At 40.9% G+C, this 17,900-nt stretch overlaps 1 protein-coding gene across 4 annotated transcripts in view; it reads left to right on the top strand.

Annotated features, from left to right (window-relative positions):
* SLC1A7 (solute carrier family 1 member 7) overlaps positions 1 to 17,900 on the top strand; it is a 59,126-nt gene that overhangs the window by 23,800 nt on the left and 17,426 nt on the right. For all 4 annotated transcript variants that reach the window (XM_052800865.1, XM_052800866.1, XM_052800864.1 and 1 more), the window contains exons 4-7: positions 7,428 to 7,470; positions 9,123 to 9,342; positions 13,248 to 13,347; positions 14,959 to 15,192. In XM_052800865.1, coding sequence (XP_052656825.1) covers positions 7,428 to 7,470; positions 9,123 to 9,342; positions 13,248 to 13,347; positions 14,959 to 15,192 — 597 coding nt within the window. The remainder of the gene's footprint in view (positions 1 to 7,427; positions 7,471 to 9,122; positions 9,343 to 13,247; positions 13,348 to 14,958; positions 15,193 to 17,900) is intronic.

The raw sequence follows: 17,900 nt of genomic DNA, 5'->3' as shown, positions 1-17,900 counted from the left end.
AAGAGGGGTTTTTGCACCATTAGTAGTTAGAAGAGGATATAAACACTGTAGAGGATTTATGTTTTCATGGGAATCCTGAGCACTCTGTAAAATAATTTCCTTTCCCTCTTTTCAAGCTAAGGGCTATATTCTGTTTTATTGAAATTGCATTTCTTGAAAATAGGGCAGGAGAAACCCAGTATCTGCTGTAGTTTGGAAAAAGTCCAGGCTGTGCAGAACCAGAAATCACACTTTAAAAAGTTTACAGCTGAAGACTGAATTGTATATATGCGCAATAAGATATTTAAGAGTGCATTAAATGGTCCAGTGTTTAAACTATGAAAGAACTTTTTTTAATAACTTTGCCCTGCATTCATGTATCTTTTGCCAAAAGCCACTGTGTACTATGATAGAAATGTACTATGATAGAAATATTTATCTGTCTCCTGTGGCAAACTACCATTCTTTACTCATTTCAGATTGCCAGTTTTCTTTTATCTCACAAAAACAGGCTGGTGCCAGTGCTGTTCTGCACTATATGTGACCAGATGTTTGCTTCTGGTTAATTTTTAAGAAGGTCAAGCTGCACAGAAGCCTGAACCACAAAGGATTCTGAAGCCCCTAAATGTGTGGTTCCTCTTTGGCACAAAAGGAAACCAACATGGAAAAAAAGATAATTCCATGATGAAAATGATGCTGGGGAGAAGGACTATGAAGCAATTTCTGCTGTCTGGTCAGGAGGCCTTAGTCACAGAGGGAGAGGTGCATGGGGGCCAGAAGTTAAAACTGCATTAGGAAAGCTTCAACCCTAAAGGGGAAAAAATCATTCATCCTCCTGACAATTGGCCTGGACATCTTCCAGTGTAAACGTACACTTTTTGTTAAATAACTTTGCCTTGCTGGAACCATACTGGAAATGCATTGGGCGTGTCATGTTACCTTTGATATGATTCAGCCTTTTCAAGATTCCTAAAGATGTGGTGTACTTGTGCTTCCACTCCAAAGAATGATTTTCTCAGAAAGCCATAGCCCTGCTGGGGCTGTGTCAGGACCTTTTCTTTCAGAAGAAGCGTAGTAAGGAGGTTCACCCTCCAGATCCCTTACTGGAACTGAAAGGCCATGCAACAGTGTCACCCTCAAGACAGATAAAAAGTCCCTGTGTTTGGCAAAAGGATTCCACAATATGACATCTGCTCTGATCTGCAAAAAATACAAGCAAGACAAAATGGCTTAGACCCGATTAGTGATTTTTGCATTCTATTAGTATCTTTCATCACAGTAATGAGAGTTTAAATGCCTCGTTAATTCTGCAAAAGCCTTCTTTGGTCCTTTTAGCAGGACGTAGTAAGATTGATACTGAGAACTGAGTTGAGGCACTGGAGGTGACTACTGATGTGCAAAATGCATCCTCCTATGGGCCCTGAGATATGTCATTTGTTCAGTCTTGCTGAATTAAATTTTGCCCTTGATTTCAGGAGTGCAAACCCTGATGGAGCCCACTGACACCAGCAGGAAGATATTTCAGATGTATACCCATATGACTTAAGGACAGGATTTGTGGCTCATGTGGTACAGTAACAGTAGTCAGGAGTCTACACAGATGATGAAATCATGAAGAGGACAGCAAAAGCAAACAAATTTTTGAGATTAAGACAATGTCACTGAGAAGGACCTCAGCCTATAGTAAATAGGAATCAGTGCTGTTCATTCTTGTGCACAGCTGTAAAACCTGGAAATTTTACAGTTGTCATGTCAAGCTACTCAGACTCCATTTTTACTCTCTCTGTACGCTTGCTGTATAGAGTGATGGGGTAAGATCTCAAACACTGAAGTATTAGAATATTGTCAAATACCCAGTCTTAAAACAATGTTCTTGCAAGCTCAGCTATGCTAGTTCAAATTTGAGAGCAGAGTGTCCACAGCTGTTTTGTGCCCAGTGCAAATATAGGCCAATAAAATATTACGAGGACGCATATGTAGCAAAAACCCAGCCTGGTGGCTTTAATTCCACAGCGTGGGAGACTGCAGCCAAAGACTGTCTGGTGCTGCAGGGATTAGGTACTGATAACATCAAAATCTGAGAGCAAAACCAGATTGCTGCTGCAGAGCACGGAGTGCCCCAGAGGGAATGGGTGTTCTGAGTCAAGGAAACGACATCTGCCATACCTGTGGCTGCTCTTACGCTAGAGCAGCTGGCCTAATTTCTTATTAGAAAGATCTGCAAAAGCTGAATGCTTTGAGTTAACAGATGTTGTAGTCAGGACTCAGAATGAGTATTTCAGATATTCATTCAGTAGTATAACTGCAGCCAGAATTTGGCCTCTTATTTCTAATAGAAGTTATCCAGGACCCATCAAACCGGCTATCCCAGTAGCTGGAGGCTAATGTTCTGTGGACAATTCAGCTAAGAGCCTGAGCAGTAAAACAGTTTAACAGCACTGATATTTGTATCGCTACTGTAGTTCTCAGAGTCAGCAACCTTCTGAAGAGAGCAAGAGGGCTCCCACATCCTGGGGGCAGTGCCAAGGCACAGCCTGAGCTGAAAAATGGCTTCCTAACACAGTTCAGCTTGCTAAAGCAGAGGAAATCTAGGGGAGCAAAATTGAGCTAATAGTGTTAATTGGTACATTAATTGCTGGGAGACGATGGAGAAGGAAGCAGGGCCTCCCACTTCTGGCAGTGGCAAGATGCTAAGTAGTCCTACATGTAATGGGAAGCTGCACCCTCAGAGCTGCTCCTTAGATCAGGTGCTGTCTATACTTGATACAAGTCTTCAGGATTTTCTTCAAATTCCATGGCTACCAAATTGCAGAACACATGTTGCCTTAGTCATACATACACGTTTCTGACTCGATACATCCTTACATCTGAATCCTCTTATCCCATACGGAATTAGGGAAGGACTCCAAAATTTGCTAGTAGAATGAACCAGCCTGTGCATCGCAGCAGGATGTTGTCAAAGAAGGTGTTTAGTAGGTCACTTGTGCATATATGCTGCTATCACAGCAAATGCAGGCCAGGCATGCTGTGCCAGCTGTGGCTCAATAGCTCACAGTCTGTAGAAGGTTCACTGAGCTGATATTGCACATTCACTCTTTTAGCCTGTGTTGAACACTCCTGCTCTCTCTGGCAGAATTCCTGAAGCAGAAGATGCTCTGGGAAATATTCTTCCTCAGGGCAGACAGTATTTAGCTCTTAATTTTTTATGTAACCAGAAACCATATGTCTCAGTTTCTGTTTTACAATCATATCCTTGTCTTAGACCTAAATTTATCTATGTTCCACACTAGCGTCACTCACTATATCTAATTCCCTATTATTATGTGAAACAATTTCTGCTAGGAATGCTGAATTGTGCCACTGAGGCTAGAGACAATGTTGCTTGTACTGGAGAAATGAATCCCAGATCGCTTTAAGTTTCCTGCGCTACTATTTTGTGTCCTGTATCTTGTAAGCAGTCTGAAAGTAATGCTGGAAATTTAGAAGTATTTTATCTGCTTAGCTTTCTTAATTGAATAAACACAACAGCAGTTATAGGTGGTGACAGCAATGAGTAGCTCAGCTTGAATTATTATTTCATAAGTACTGACGGTGTCTTTAATTCAGTATGTCAGTGATAAACAGTGCCTGTTCTGAGGAGAAAGACAGCCTCACTTTATGATCCTGATGCCAGAACTATGTGGGTAGATCTTTCTCTTGTCCAGAATTGCAGTAAAGCTAGTAGAGACCTGCAGGGGCCAATCTGATTGGAGTCTGGATGTCTGGAAGATAGGTGGGCAGAGATTGACAGGCTGCAACACTCTGCCATTGCTAGACCAAAGCTCCCACCCCAGCTAGCATTTCCCAATGCTCAGGTTTGGTGGGCCAGAGATGCACGGGAGGGCTGCCCCAAGGCAGCCAGGCTGGCAGTTGTGAGGATCCCGCCAGCCCTCCCCATCCCAGCTCCATGGTAAAAAGTCAAATCCTCCACTACCAGTCTCACTTCAGTCTCTTGTTCTGAAACATTCCCAGGAGACCCCTGCCAAACATCCAGCTCATGGCTGGAAATATCAACGTGCAGCAAAACCTACCCCTAAGCAAGAATTTTTCAAGTGTTTCTGAAGAGGCCTGGCTGAACCAACAAGCACTCCCAGTCATCTCCCAGCTCTAGGTGACAGTTTGATACTTTCTTCTCATTGTTTTTTTTTTAGTCCATTAGAGTTCTCATCCACCAATTGCTCTCTTGAATGTTTTTAATTAACAAAACTAAATTTTGGCTAATACTGGATTTTTTCAATCCAAGTAAACCAGCTTAAAATAAAAAATAAGCCGAGACTCTGGCAAACACATTCAGGTCAGCCCTTCACTAGATAAATTGTGTAACTTTGGTAAGGCTAGTCTCAAAGACTGGATCACAGTGCATAATATATTAAAAAATATTGGGAGAATTCCAGCATCCAGTATTAAGTGGGTAGTTGTAATTCCTGCAGGATAAAGAATGATAAAGAAACAAAATGCTTTAATCCTCCACAAATTTGTCTAACATTTAATCTAGCTACTAACCATATGATATTTCCTTTCTCGAGCAGTCTTAATTTGTTCTTAATTCTACTAATTAGGACTATAAGGGAGAAAATGGAAATCATCAGCAATTAAATTCATATTTCTTTGTAAAGCTGTGGCTTATACGTGACATTCATATTCAGAGTTGTGCAGGAATCCTCAGTGTGGATCTATGTTTTTAGAACATTTCACATTCACACAGGAGGTCAGAGCACAATCATCATGCTAACACTGTGCACTCCTGTAGCACCTCTTGGTCATCTCAAATCACAAAACAAAGATGATTTAACATTAATGAAGCCTTTAACAATCTGGAAGCAGAATTCCCTTATGAGGCATAAAAAGGCAGTAACCATCTTTTCTCTCCAGTGCTTCCCCCTCCTATAAACATCCTCTCCATCTTCCCAGGTCCAGCTCCATCCAGCTGTTCTTCAGTTAGTCCCCTGTGTCAGCCAAGCTCCCGGGGCTCAGACAGAAGGTTGTGTCTGCATCTGATAGGAAAGTGATGCACAGCTAGCTGTTGTCTGTGTCTTGCTTTGGCTACAGATTTGACATATGAACCAGAGAATTATCCGCTTTATGGACAATTTGCAGAGATAACCCGATGCTTTGCGCTGTCATTACCAGGGTGAAAGCTCTGTCGGTGACAGCACAGCACTCAGACGTACAGCACTGCTTACTATGGTGTAGTGAGCGTTCATTGCTAACCACATCACTACACAGTGTCTTAAGGGTCTTAAGCTAAATCATTCCGATTAAATGAAAGTGTGTAAAAAGGGACTGCATTAATTTAACTAAACCCTGCTAACTTATGATAATTTCCTTGTATGGAAAGATGGACTAGATGACCTTTAAAGGTCCCTTCCAACCCAAACCATTCTATGATTCTATATGGCCAACACAACTGTCCTCTGCTATCACGTCCCCGTAGCGCACAGCCATCATCATACCTGGGGCTCTAAAGCGGGATGGGTAAAATGGAAGGGGATGTTGCAGCACAGCTAGTGTATGCCGTTATCCCACAGGAACACCAGGTAGCAAATCAGGCTCCAAGGGGTAGGTAAACTGAACTGTCTTGCCTGCACTGCGGTGAGGAAAGGCCAGAACAGTTAAAGAAGAGTAACTAAAATGCTGCATATCAACCTCATATCTTGCCTGGTAGTAACTTGTCTGTGTAACACTAGTTTGCCCTAAAAACAACAGCCTTACCAAAATGACCAATGATGCTTTTATGTGGCTTGTCTGTTCTCACACAGCAGGCCAACAAACCCCCCTCATTTTCAATCTTCTGTTTCAATCATTAGACAGTACTACTACCCTTTAATTAAAATTCTTCTCCCTCTGCTTTACCCTGAAAAGGATAATTAATTATCTCTTTGCAGCAATTGCTCTCAGTGCCTGATGCTACTGAAACAGATTCTACCTCATAATTTTAAGTGCGACCATAATGTCACATTATGATCACTTAAAATAGCAATAAAATTGTTTGTTCTAATCCAGTGCTGCACAGCATGCTCTTGCTGCAACTCCATTAGCAGCAAGCATATGCTGCTGCTGCAAAGAGGAAAGCAGGTCTGGAAAATGTCTTAGTTCAGTATGCATTTAACTGTTCATATATATAGCAATTCTCTTTGGAATGAGAATGGGCTTTTCACATATACTTAGGTGTTGTCCTGTCTTGGAGCTTGAGCTGGACTTTGAATGAAATCTTTTGGTTAGAGAATTCAGGAGTTTCTCCTTGCATAAATTTATGCATATGAAACCATATAACTGGGTCATAGGCTGTCACTGTCTGCTGCCTCTAGCTTCAGAAGCTTTGGGCTCAAAATAAACCAGTTCTGAAAATGATCCTATTAGAATCATCACACAAATCTTGATTCCCAAATGCTGCATAGAAATATATGACCTTTTAGCTTTTTTGCCTAACAATGCTATGATTCCTTTTTGAAGCCTGTAGAGGGTGTGCTCTCCATTTCAAATTAGGATTGAATGTCTTTCTGCAAAGTAGTAATCTAGCTCAAACAGAAGTTATAAATTAGCTCCAGATATTATTGGGTGAAATGTTATGAACTGAGGTACACAGAAAGTCAGAAAAGATTACAACAAGAGTAACTTTTGGAATTAAAAATCTGTTGGTCTTACTGCAAATCTCACAGTGTATGGTCATTGTCTTCCTCCATAGCTCAGCCATGAGCAAAGAGGAAGCTGTTGGCCTCGCTTCAGTCTCTTTGTTCTGAAGCCTCAGAAATATATTAAAATAAAATTTAGCAGAGACTGTGCAGCTCTAATTTCAATTCTTTTAATCAGGAATAAGATCCTCTTTTTGAAAAGCAGACTGTTCTTGACCAAACCACTGTAAAGTCTACATCACTTGTAATTTTAGTGATGAAAGTGTATCAGGAGGTACTACAGTTTATGAGTCATCTCACAGGAATACTTAGAAGTCCCGAGGTAGATTACAGGGGTCTCAGGAATACATGCCTGAACACTGACCCTGTCTTGAATAGCTCATTGTCTAAGAAGGGAAGACAAAATCTGGAATAAAAGAATATTATTCTCCCCAGTTAATAGATGGGGAAGGGAATGATAGCAATTATGTTGCCCCAGTTACAATATGGAGACTGTGGCAGAGCCAGTAACTGAAACTAGAGGTCCTGGGTCTCACTCCAGGTATTTAGAAGCAAGTCCCAAAACGTTAATTCTGAGGAACTGTCTCTCTGTTGAGCCTTGCTCAGTCAGGTACAGCTGTATGGCATGAGTGGGAGAGAGTGGCAGTCTTCTGCACCCATCCAGCCCTTGCTCTCTAGGAGGGTAAATAACTGATTTATCGTGGGAGACTCAAGATACAGTAAACAGAAGTTGTTTTCATCTCCGTAGAAATTATTCTTTTATTTGTTCATTTTTAGGAACATGTTTCCAGCCAATCTTGTTGAGGCCACATTCAAGCAGGTAAGTGGCTATATTCCTTTTACCACTGATCAGCGACATGAGCCAGCATCACATAAAACATATATCTTCGTAAAACAGAGTCCAGATACAGACATTGCATATTACTTCAGATACTGCTAGTACCTTCAGCATTTAGGAATTAATAAGTCCCTTTCCATTAGGGTCAGCAGCCTTGGTATCTGAAGGCAAAACAAACAAGCATACAATGCAGAGTGTGACTAGAGAATAGACATGCACACCTACATCAGCTCCACCTCCACCTGAGGGCAGATCTGTGAGGACCTTGAGAAAGGTTCTGTAGGGAAGCAGAACAATTTATGCCAGTATGCCTAGAGCATGGTTTGTCTTAACATGGGACTGCAGTCACAGAGTAGCTGGAATCTCTTAAAGAGTGCACAGTAACACCATGCAAAGGAAGAATGATGATAATGATCTTAAAGGTCTTTTCCAGCCTAAATGATTCTATGATTCTCTTTGGTCGACAGGTGGCTGAATATGAGCCAGCAGTGTGCCCAGGTGGCCAAGGCGGCCAACAGCATCCTGGCTTGTATCAGAAATAGTGTGGCCAGCAGGAGCAAGGAAGTGATCGTCCCCCTGTACTTGGCATTGGTTGGGCTGCACCTCAAGCACTGTGTTCAGTTTTGGGCCTCTCACTACAAGAAAGACATTGAGGTGCTGGAGCGTGTCCAAAGAAGGGCAGCGAAGCTGGTGAAGGGCCTGGAGCACAAGTCTTATGAGGAGCGGCTGAGGGAACTGGGGTTGCTTAATCTGGAGAAAAGGAGGCTGAGGGGAGACCTTATCACTCTCTACAATTACCTGAAATGTCAGTCTCTTCTCCTAGGTAACAAGTGATAGGACAAGAGGAAATGGCCTCAAGTTGTGCCAGGGGAGGCTTAGACCGGATATTAGGAAAAATTTCTTCACCAAAAGGGTTGTTAAGCATTGAGTCGCCATCCCTGGAGGTATTTAAAAGATGTGTAGATGTGGAGCTTAGGGACATGGGTTAGTGGTGGACTTGGCAGTGTTAAGTTAATGGTTGGACTCAGTGATCTTCAAGGTCTTTTCCAACCTAAATGATTCTATGAACAGAATACCATGTCCAATTAAAGCAACAAAATAATGTATTTAGGAAGTATCTAATTACTCAGATTGGAATTTGGCCAGAGAACCTCATCTAAAAGTTCTGAGTGAGCAAGAGGCATGACTATATTTATTTCACCTGGGGGAATATTTCATGGGAACCTTACCTCTGGTGAGGCAAAGAGAAGGGCACTCAGAACCTCTAGGGAGTCATTCCCCATTATGTCTTACAGGAAAGTAGCTCTATCAGGAGACGGTGTGTTTGCTGCACAAGGGTCTGATTATATATATATATATATATATATATATTTGGGGGTTGGACTAGATGACCTTTAAAGGTCCCTTCCAACCCAAACTATTCTATGATTCTATACAAAACTCTGATTTTGTTATGCTTTTCCAGAAAAACAACTGTTCTTACAAATTTAGCAGCATTGGGACAGGACCTGTCATTCTTTTCATGCTTGTCCCTTGAACATGCAGCATTGTTGAAACAGAGCACTTAGGAGGTCTCATTAAACTATTAATTCCTGCTGGGATATTATAATGGAAACTATTTTGTTTTCTTTCAGTATCGCACCAAGAGTATTCCCATCATTAAATCTAACAAAGCATCATCTGAAAGCACCACTCGTCGCATTATAATATATGGAGTCCAGGATGAGAATGGATCCAATGTCCAGAATTTTGCCTTGGATATCACTCCCCCCCCTGAAGTGATTTACAAATCAGAACCAGGCACTAGTGATGGCATGAATGTGCTAGGGATTGTGATATTCTCTGCCACAATGGGTAGGTTTCAGACATGTTTGGTTTGTAATAATCCAAGTATCCATTTAAGAGAAAAAGGTGGGGGTTGGGTTGTTTGGTTTCTTGATTCACCCTTTTTAACTGCTTCTATCTAAACTTTGTGGGGAAAAAGGCAAAACTGTTACAGAGCTGTTCTCCCAACCTTTCAAATATAAGTCTTCAAAATCCTTGATGAGTTTTGTTCCATGCAGTTCTGTTTTCTGTGCATATACTTACATTCTTTTTATTTTAATTTTATTCTGGATTATTTTGAGCTTTTATTTATGAACCATTTTTTCCTGACTATAAGAAACGCTAACACAGTATGCTCAGAGGAGGTAGGAATTACTATACCAGGTCAGACCCATGGCCCCTCTGCCAATATTCTGTTTCACTCTGTGGCCAGAAGTCCCAGAGAAAGTTTCAAGAAATTCTGAAATAAACAAGTCTGTAGCAGACTTTCTTTCCAAAGCCCAAGAAGTTAGTACATTTCTAATGCCCAGAGCTCCAGGTGTGTTACAGCAACAAAGAACTTCCCACACTGCTTTTGGTTCAGGGGGCATCAGACTGAGACACTCCCCACTCTCATGGCTGGACATTTCACCCCTGCAGCTGGCAGTCCAAGAAAAACCTGCTCCCAGAACAACTCCTTGGCTAAAGTTCCCCCTACCAGGCAGAAAATTAATTTAGCCCTGGAACCTGCCCTGTCTGTTGTTCTTACCCATTCTTAGTCACATTTTACCACATTATTAGTGTAGAGTATAACTGTCACTTATCTATGTCAGAACCCAACTCAGATAATGAGCCTCAGTGATATCTTGAATGAGTAAGCTACGAAGGTATATTGTTTTATCAGTTTTAAATCTGTGGATCTTCTCTTTGATTAAAACATTTTGATTTTATTTTTGCCATCATGCAATGCTGATACTTATATACTATCTAGTAGCTTATCACAGTGGACTCTAAGAGCTTCTGTCTGGGTGATTTATTCAGTTTCACTTGCTGGAGGAACTCAATGGTGCTATGTGTGTTATGTTTGTGGATTTGGAAGAGGGAATCTAAACAAACATGCTCTAGTTAATCATAAAGTTATGATCATTTTTACAAGAAAATGCTGATCAAATTTTCCTTATCTAAATTTATTCTTGGAAGTTAATCTGGTCAGCAGAGATAGTTCCATAAAACATCTTTGACTGTATTTATTATATTATGGTTCATACCAGCACAAGGGGTCAAAAATCAAGCCTGGAATTAGCAGATTTGTCTCTCTTTTTTAGTTTCTCCAGTGGGTGGTATTCCATATGCAACGCTGCTGGAAACTGGCTGTCCCAAAATTTGTAGTATTTTATAGTCAATTCCCAAAGTACAATGGCACAGCAAACACTATTCCAGTCAAAAAGTATTGGATATGAATGAATTAATTACATGTGCTTATTACGATCAAGGGCAATTTTATACTTCTGAGCACAGAGGATCATTCATTGTCTTCCCAGAACTGAATGTATTACTTTTACCATGCCCCTAAGTCTTGCTGGCCTGGGGCTCAAGAGATGGAAGCTGAGAGCTGGTTTCTTCCTGGCTGACGTACAGAAAATATACTGCTGGTATTGCCACGTACAGCATAGTACCGGCTGCTGGGTCACCTGTGAACTGTATCAGCCTTGAACAAACCTGAGACAGTAAACCCTAAAAACTTGTCATCTACCAGTGACTATTTCAGACTCTCATTTTGAACAAAGGATGCAGCCAAGCATTTATCACTGTCTTCAGCTTTCTGCACCCCACCCACCCCCCCAAGAATGGAAGCAATGAAACAGAAGACATGTGGCTTCAATCTCTATGAAAGAAGAGCATCCTTCCAAAGTTTTTACTTATTGCAAAAAAATGTATACAGTCCTTGGTGCTTTGTAACAGTTTTGCTCACTTTGGCTGAGTCTTATTTGCACAAAGGTCTTTTTACACCACTTTGGCATAGAAAAACAGCATTAGGGTGGGTATGAGCTCTTATTACAGCTTCTTTAAGGTCCTTGAACAGCACAAGAATAGCATAAAGGGACAAGAATTTAGACTTGAACTACCTCTCTTTTCCTGAAGCAGGAGGTGAATTGCCTAGTAATCTCAGTCCAGGAATAAATCCTGTGCATGAATGACTGGACTCCTTTGTCAGGCATGCATTAAAATGGGCAACATTTGACAGGCAGAGTGTGAGGTCAAGACACATGAAAAACCTTGATGCTGGGCTCAGCTGTGACTAGCTATGCTAGTTCTTCTCACACAGTGTGCAGGAATTTCTGTTTGAGATTATGACAGTGGCTAAGCATTGAGACATCTGATCTTTCTTTTTCTTGGAGGAGCACACATTATTATACAAGGAAAATGTTTGCACTGAAATGGAACTTGGTACATCAGGGCTGCAGACAGAAGGCCCCAGTCCTGCTCGCTCCCCTGTCTGTCCCCACCAATAGCCACATGCTTAGGTAGGACAGTGTTTTAAAGAGCAAATTTCAGTTATTCCTGTAAAATGAAAAAGAAGGCATTTCTTCTTTTTGGCATTATACAGAATTAGAAGCCAAGACTCTTGGTAAAACTGCCACCGACCAGGCTAGAAGAGCTGAACTATATTTAATGTCCTATTACCAAAGATGAGCAACACGCTTAATAAAAGAGTGTTGTTTTCTGACCTAAAAGTTATAGCTTAGATGAATATTATCAGGCTTACAAACCCACATCTTGACAAACCCATGCACTGTTATTGTGAAATCCCTGGATAAAACAGCTGAAAGCCTCCCTCCTTGCCTCAGGAGGGGATTGCCCTGGAAGCGGTGCTGCCTGAGACCTGGCTCGCAACCGCAGATGTGGGCTCCAAGGGACAGAGCCCAGGCTTCTGCTCAAAGCAAGGACACTGCATATCCAGAGCAAGCGGCAGCATGCACCCCACTCATAGCCCCCTGCTTCCTCATTAAACTCCGTTCAAAGGCACTCTCACTTGGTGTAGCTAGCTTTTGAAGTGCTTTCTTCAGTAATTAGCTCAATCACTTATAATTCTTTCAGGGAGTGATGGCAGAAAATTAATATAATAGGAAAATTATGTCTATTTATATGCATTATTGGAAACTAACACTGTCTGGAGAATATATGGTTAGATGACACATCCCAGAGCTGTATTCTTTTCCTTTCTGAGTGGTGGATGCACGTAAATGGGTTTGCTTTCTTCTTTGCTGGTTAGTCTGTACAGTCTAATTTGGCTTTTTTTCACATGAATTTGCATTTCTTTATCTCCTCCAAGCCTGCAAAGCCTGACTGATTATGAAGGTTGGTTGTTATTATGTAGACAGATAACTACTAAAAATAAGATGGAAACCCCCTTACTAACTCCCCGTTACCAGAACAAACCTCAAATACTGGCTTTGCTCTGGGAGTGTCTCATGGATGCTGCCCAGTTGTACGCAGTGCACCGCAGTAAGGCAGACCACAGGCAGAGACAGTTTCTTTCACTAGAAAAATGTTTTTCAGTTTGTCTTCCATGGATCCCTCCGAGCAGGTAAATCCTTCTCAGGGCTCTATGAAACATACTTAAGGAAATGGGCTTGCTACCAGGGGGGCTAAATCTATAGCACAAAAGTACCTCCACAGGGAAACTTTCAGGGAACTGCATATGAAAAACCACCCAGCTAGGGCAGAGTGCCCTGTATGGAGCCAAAGCACAAGGCTGTGGCCTGGCTCCCCCACGCTCTCCTGTTTGTGTAAGGTGAGATTTTCAGATACCATGTCTCTTTATACAGCAAGAAGATCTATATGCATCCAGTCATCTCCCACTTAGTTCACTTTGAATTACAGCAGGGAGGGAAAGCACTGGGGCTTTGCATGAAGGCACCTGAGAAATTGAACCTGAATGCCTTTGTTTGCAGGTATAATGTTGGGAAGAATGGGGAACAGTGGCGTTCCTTTGGTCAGCTTTTGCCAGTGTTTAAACGAATCGGTCATGAAGATCGTGGCAGTTGCTGTTTGGTAAGTAACTGTTTTAGTAAGAAAATCAGTATTTTTTTAAAAGAGTAAGAACATTTCAACAGAAGAGGATGCACAGAAATCTCATCAACTTATTTCCAGGGAAATAAATGAGGGTGAATGATCCTTAGCTTTGCAGGGCCTCAGCATCTGGAGGAAGATACATACACACACACACACATCCTGTCCCTGGCTTGTACTGTCATTTTGACAGAGGCACTCTATGTTATTACTCCCAAATAATGAAACATGGTATAGCTGGGGGGGTGTGTGCTTTATATACTAAGGGCACTGCCAATCCTCGGGCAGGCCGAGAAGGATTAAATACATCCAGCCCACAGAAGGAAAAAGCATGACAAGGTGCTCAATCTGGTACTCTCATCCCTTACAGCACTGCTCCACTAGAAATACAGGTCTGGCTTCAGCTTGCTCAGGAGAGGGCTGGGCTCTTGTGCTGACATGACTGTACTGTTGTTAGCGTGGTTGCTGCCAGCTTGGCTATCTCTGCACTGAACAGCACAGTGGAGATGATATACCCAGAGTGCTTGGCACTCGGGATGTCTCCAGTCAGCAGAATATTGCTCAATGAACTCTCCTAGACTATGTAACTTAGGAAAAGCCTTCAAAGCAATCCTAAATTACACTGAGAGCCAGCTAGACCTGCCAACCCACCTGCCCCAAAGATCAGAGGAACAGTAGGTGACTGCCAACAACAAAAACTATCAGCTTAGCATCTTCCCCATTCTTCAGAAGGTCCCCCAGTGTGGCTCAGCCCGATGTGGGGGGATACCACTGCCAGCACTCAGCCTTTGTTTCCAGCTACCTGGTCCAGTCTGACTGAGCTGAGTCAGGGAATGATCGTTTAGTTAGATGGGTCCAAGGGCTTAGTAATTTCTGGAAGGATGAGGGGGAAGTGGCAAGTCTCTGGAGATGGCACAGCTGCAAGTGGAAGATGGCTGGATGCCCCCAGATTTTTTAAATTTTTTTTTAAATCTTAAGCTCTTTCAGCACCCATGGCTTTGTGTCTAGTCATACACAGAAGCACAACAGTTTTGATAAAGCACCTATCCCACATCCAGTCCAGAGAGGGTTCAGAAACTAACTATTCTTCTGCCTATTTATCTGCCCCAAATCAAACTCCCAGGCAGTCCAAGAGCATGTCTAATGCATGTTGGTGTTTCTGCTATGTCTTCCAAAGGCAACATAAACATTTACTTAACAGCTTCCAACTAAAATCCATGAACAGTTACATGAGCACAAACACATGAGCAGAGCTTAGGATTCATTCCCCCTCTCTCCAGTAAATGACCTGCCGTAAGCTAAAAAGTCAGAGCTGCCTTCTGAACCAAAACATTTTAAAGTCATTCCTGACCAGCACCATAACCTCAGCTGTGCTGAGGAGTACCCCACATAAAAGATTGTTTAGCCCAGTGCTTTGGGCACACTGCTCAAGTGTGAGAGAGAGGGGCTTAGTCTGATAAAACAACAGAACCCAGCTCTGTAGCTTCCAGACAGGCTGCTGTTACTGTGCTGGTACTGGAAGGATTTCCCAGCTCATACTGTTTGATTGAAGTGAGCTATCTCCTAATAATGACTGTCTTTCTTTTTGCTCAGGTATTTTCCATTTGGAATTGTGTTCCTAATTGCTGGTAAAATCTTAGAAATGGATGACCCTTCAGCTATTGGGAAGAAACTGGGTTTCTACGCCATTACAGTGGTTTGCGGCCTGGTGGTGCATGGGCTGTTTATTCTGCCAATGATGTACTTCTTTATCACCAAGAAGAATCCCATTGTCTTCATCAGAGGGATTCTTCAAGCCTTGCTCATTGCTCTGGCCACATCTTCCAGGTATTACACAGTTTCTAGACAGATGCAAAAAAATACTTGCTAGATCCTTACTCCAGCTTTCTCTGGGGCACAGCACACTATAGCTGTACTGGAGCCGATATATTTATATCTGAACAATGGCCTGTGTCAAATTCACTGGTATATTTGTAAAAGATGTGTCTCTCAACATTTGGAAGTTATGTGTGGGAGCCATTTGACAATAATGTTCATCACATTGTTTTCCCTCAGTTTAAAAAATATTGGACAAAAATATTTTTTCTTAGAGGACTAGAAAGGAAATAAGGGTCTTTTTCCATAAAAACAAACATTGTGCTTCTACAAAGTTAATATTTATAAGGGACACACAGTTTGTCCAGACTTCATTTTCGGTATTAGTGGAGAACCTCCTAGTTCAGTCATATGGAAACATTTTACCCTTTCTACTCATCTTAGTCTTTGTTTCTTGGTACATTAAGAAGAGACTGTGGTTGCAAGCTATTGTCCAGCACTGGGAAAATATTTAGCTGTTCTGCTCAAGGAATAATATTTTTTGCATCCTGTTTAGGGAGGAAGTACAATGTGTTTTAACCATAGCTGAACAAAGGTACAGTGAAAATGGGAAACAGCTTGTGAACTGGTTATGGAAGTTACTCGCAACACGGATAAGCTGGTGCATGAGAAGTGCTTGAAAGGGCTGGAATTGACTTGCATGGAGTGGAGACAAGAACAACAACTAAAATAACATTTCCATGTAGCCAATATCATGAAAGCACAGTTTCATGGCATCTGTGGCTGGAGGCTTGTTACTGTGAAGTAACAAGAACAGCTATACCTACCACTTTTTACGCAGTAATAAAAGCCACAGTACAAGTGCAAAATGCCAGGTAAATAGGTCTCTTTAGCACATAATACATATTTATTATTTCTACTGTCAGCTGTAAAGGAAGAGGGCTAAAGAAAGGAAAAGATACCTTTCTTTTATCTCATTTTTGCATTTGGATTTTTAAAGGTATTATTGTTATTTTACAGAGAGACTGGAAAATACTAAATTCTTATCCAGATTTTGAAATTATGACAGCTAGTGACAAACACCTAATTTCGTCTACCTAATTTAGACTTCAAATTAGTAATTAGTACAAAATTTGGCACATCTATTTATAAAAAAACATAATGAAAAATTAAAAGATTTTATTAACCCCAAAATATTTATTCTAATTAACAATAATGATTCAGGAGTACTTAATCTAATTATACTCAAATACTGATTCCTTCTTCCGTCTAACAATAATTTATATAATAAGTTCATCTCTGGTGACTAATACAGCCTTTCAGGCAATAGCCTTGTACCAGCTTCTTATCCCTTGTGCCTCTAATCTTAATTTTCTCCATAACTTCCCAAGCTCCTTGAGGAAGAATTCATGTAAACTCTCCTAAAATGGAGTGACCCACTTAAAAATAAAGTGCATTTGTAATTGGTGGGATTACAGAAGGAAAAGGCAGGAATGACATACAGATAAAAAGCTTTGGGAAAGCAGTCAAATATCAATTTAAATAACTTCTTTTTAATAGCCTAATAAGTGCCATTATGTAACCAGCACATATGGCTTTGCATAGGGCATCATCACTGATAAATAATTATGTGAGTTTTGTGGAAATCTGGAACTTGTCCGAGAATTATCTAAGTAAATAAATACGTGGAGAAGTAACAATGTAACTTCCCTGAACTCAGATTAGTTGATGTCATTCATTTTTGAATGAATAATGAATAATCTGCAAAACTTATCTTTGTTACAAAACATTACTTTGCAATGTGGTAATTACTGTCAATGCTAAAGGAGAAATAATCTCTATTTTACTAAAAGGACAATGAAAAGGTGAAATCTTAAGTTGTACTAGACATATGCCAGACCCGGGAAAAGAGCCTAAAACTTTTATCGCCAGCCCATTGGCCTGGTTAGGCTCATTATAGTTCTAGTGAGGTCTGACAAGGTAATTTGGGGCAAGAATGTCAAATGCAGATGGCTGTTTCTCTCATGAATATATATGTACCGTGGTTAGGGCAGGAGTAAGCAGAGCAGAAGGAATGTATAGGAATTTTAAAAAAGGAGAGGCAGGAACGATTATTTCAGTACCATTGGAAGGTGTTGGCTTTCCACTATGTTTCATTTTACAAGGTGTTTTCATATATAACAGTTTGCTCCAAAATGACCCGTAAAGAGCAACATACTGTGAAATACAAAATCAAGAAAAAATTATGTGCTGGGTGGTGTTTTAAACTCTAATTAGGCTTAAATAATTAAGGCAGGCTTTTTTATTAGAACATAAAAAGTTTGTAGCTTGAGATGTCATCACATCCCCAGATTCAAGTAAGATGCTAATTTTGCACTCAAAGATGTTAGTGTTGGAAAAGGCTCATCAGGTTCACATTTGACACACTTGACTATCTGCCCTGCTGCTCTAAGAATCTGTTTCTGAAGAACTCTATTGCTGACAACTCAGGTTTTTTTAATCTGTGCCATTCCACTCATTCTCTTTTTCTAGAAAAAGATAATTTTTCTTTAAAATCTAATCTGACTTTTCTCTTTTTAGGAAAAAAAAAGAGATTTTGTTCCTTATTTCACCTTTACGATCTATAGAAGAATTTGTCCTTTTCTTTTCTTTTCTTTCTGTTAATAAGCAACAAAAATAATCAACTTTTTCACCAGTATAGATCCCTTTATCAAGGGAGG

This window comes from Harpia harpyja, chromosome 11 (genome assembly GCF_026419915.1).
Source record: "Harpia harpyja isolate bHarHar1 chromosome 11, bHarHar1 primary haplotype, whole genome shotgun sequence".
NCBI lineage: Eukaryota > Metazoa > Chordata > Aves > Accipitriformes > Accipitridae > Harpia > Harpia harpyja.
Note: the sequence above shows the minus strand (reverse complement) of the source record. Positions and strands in the feature narration are given on the sequence as shown.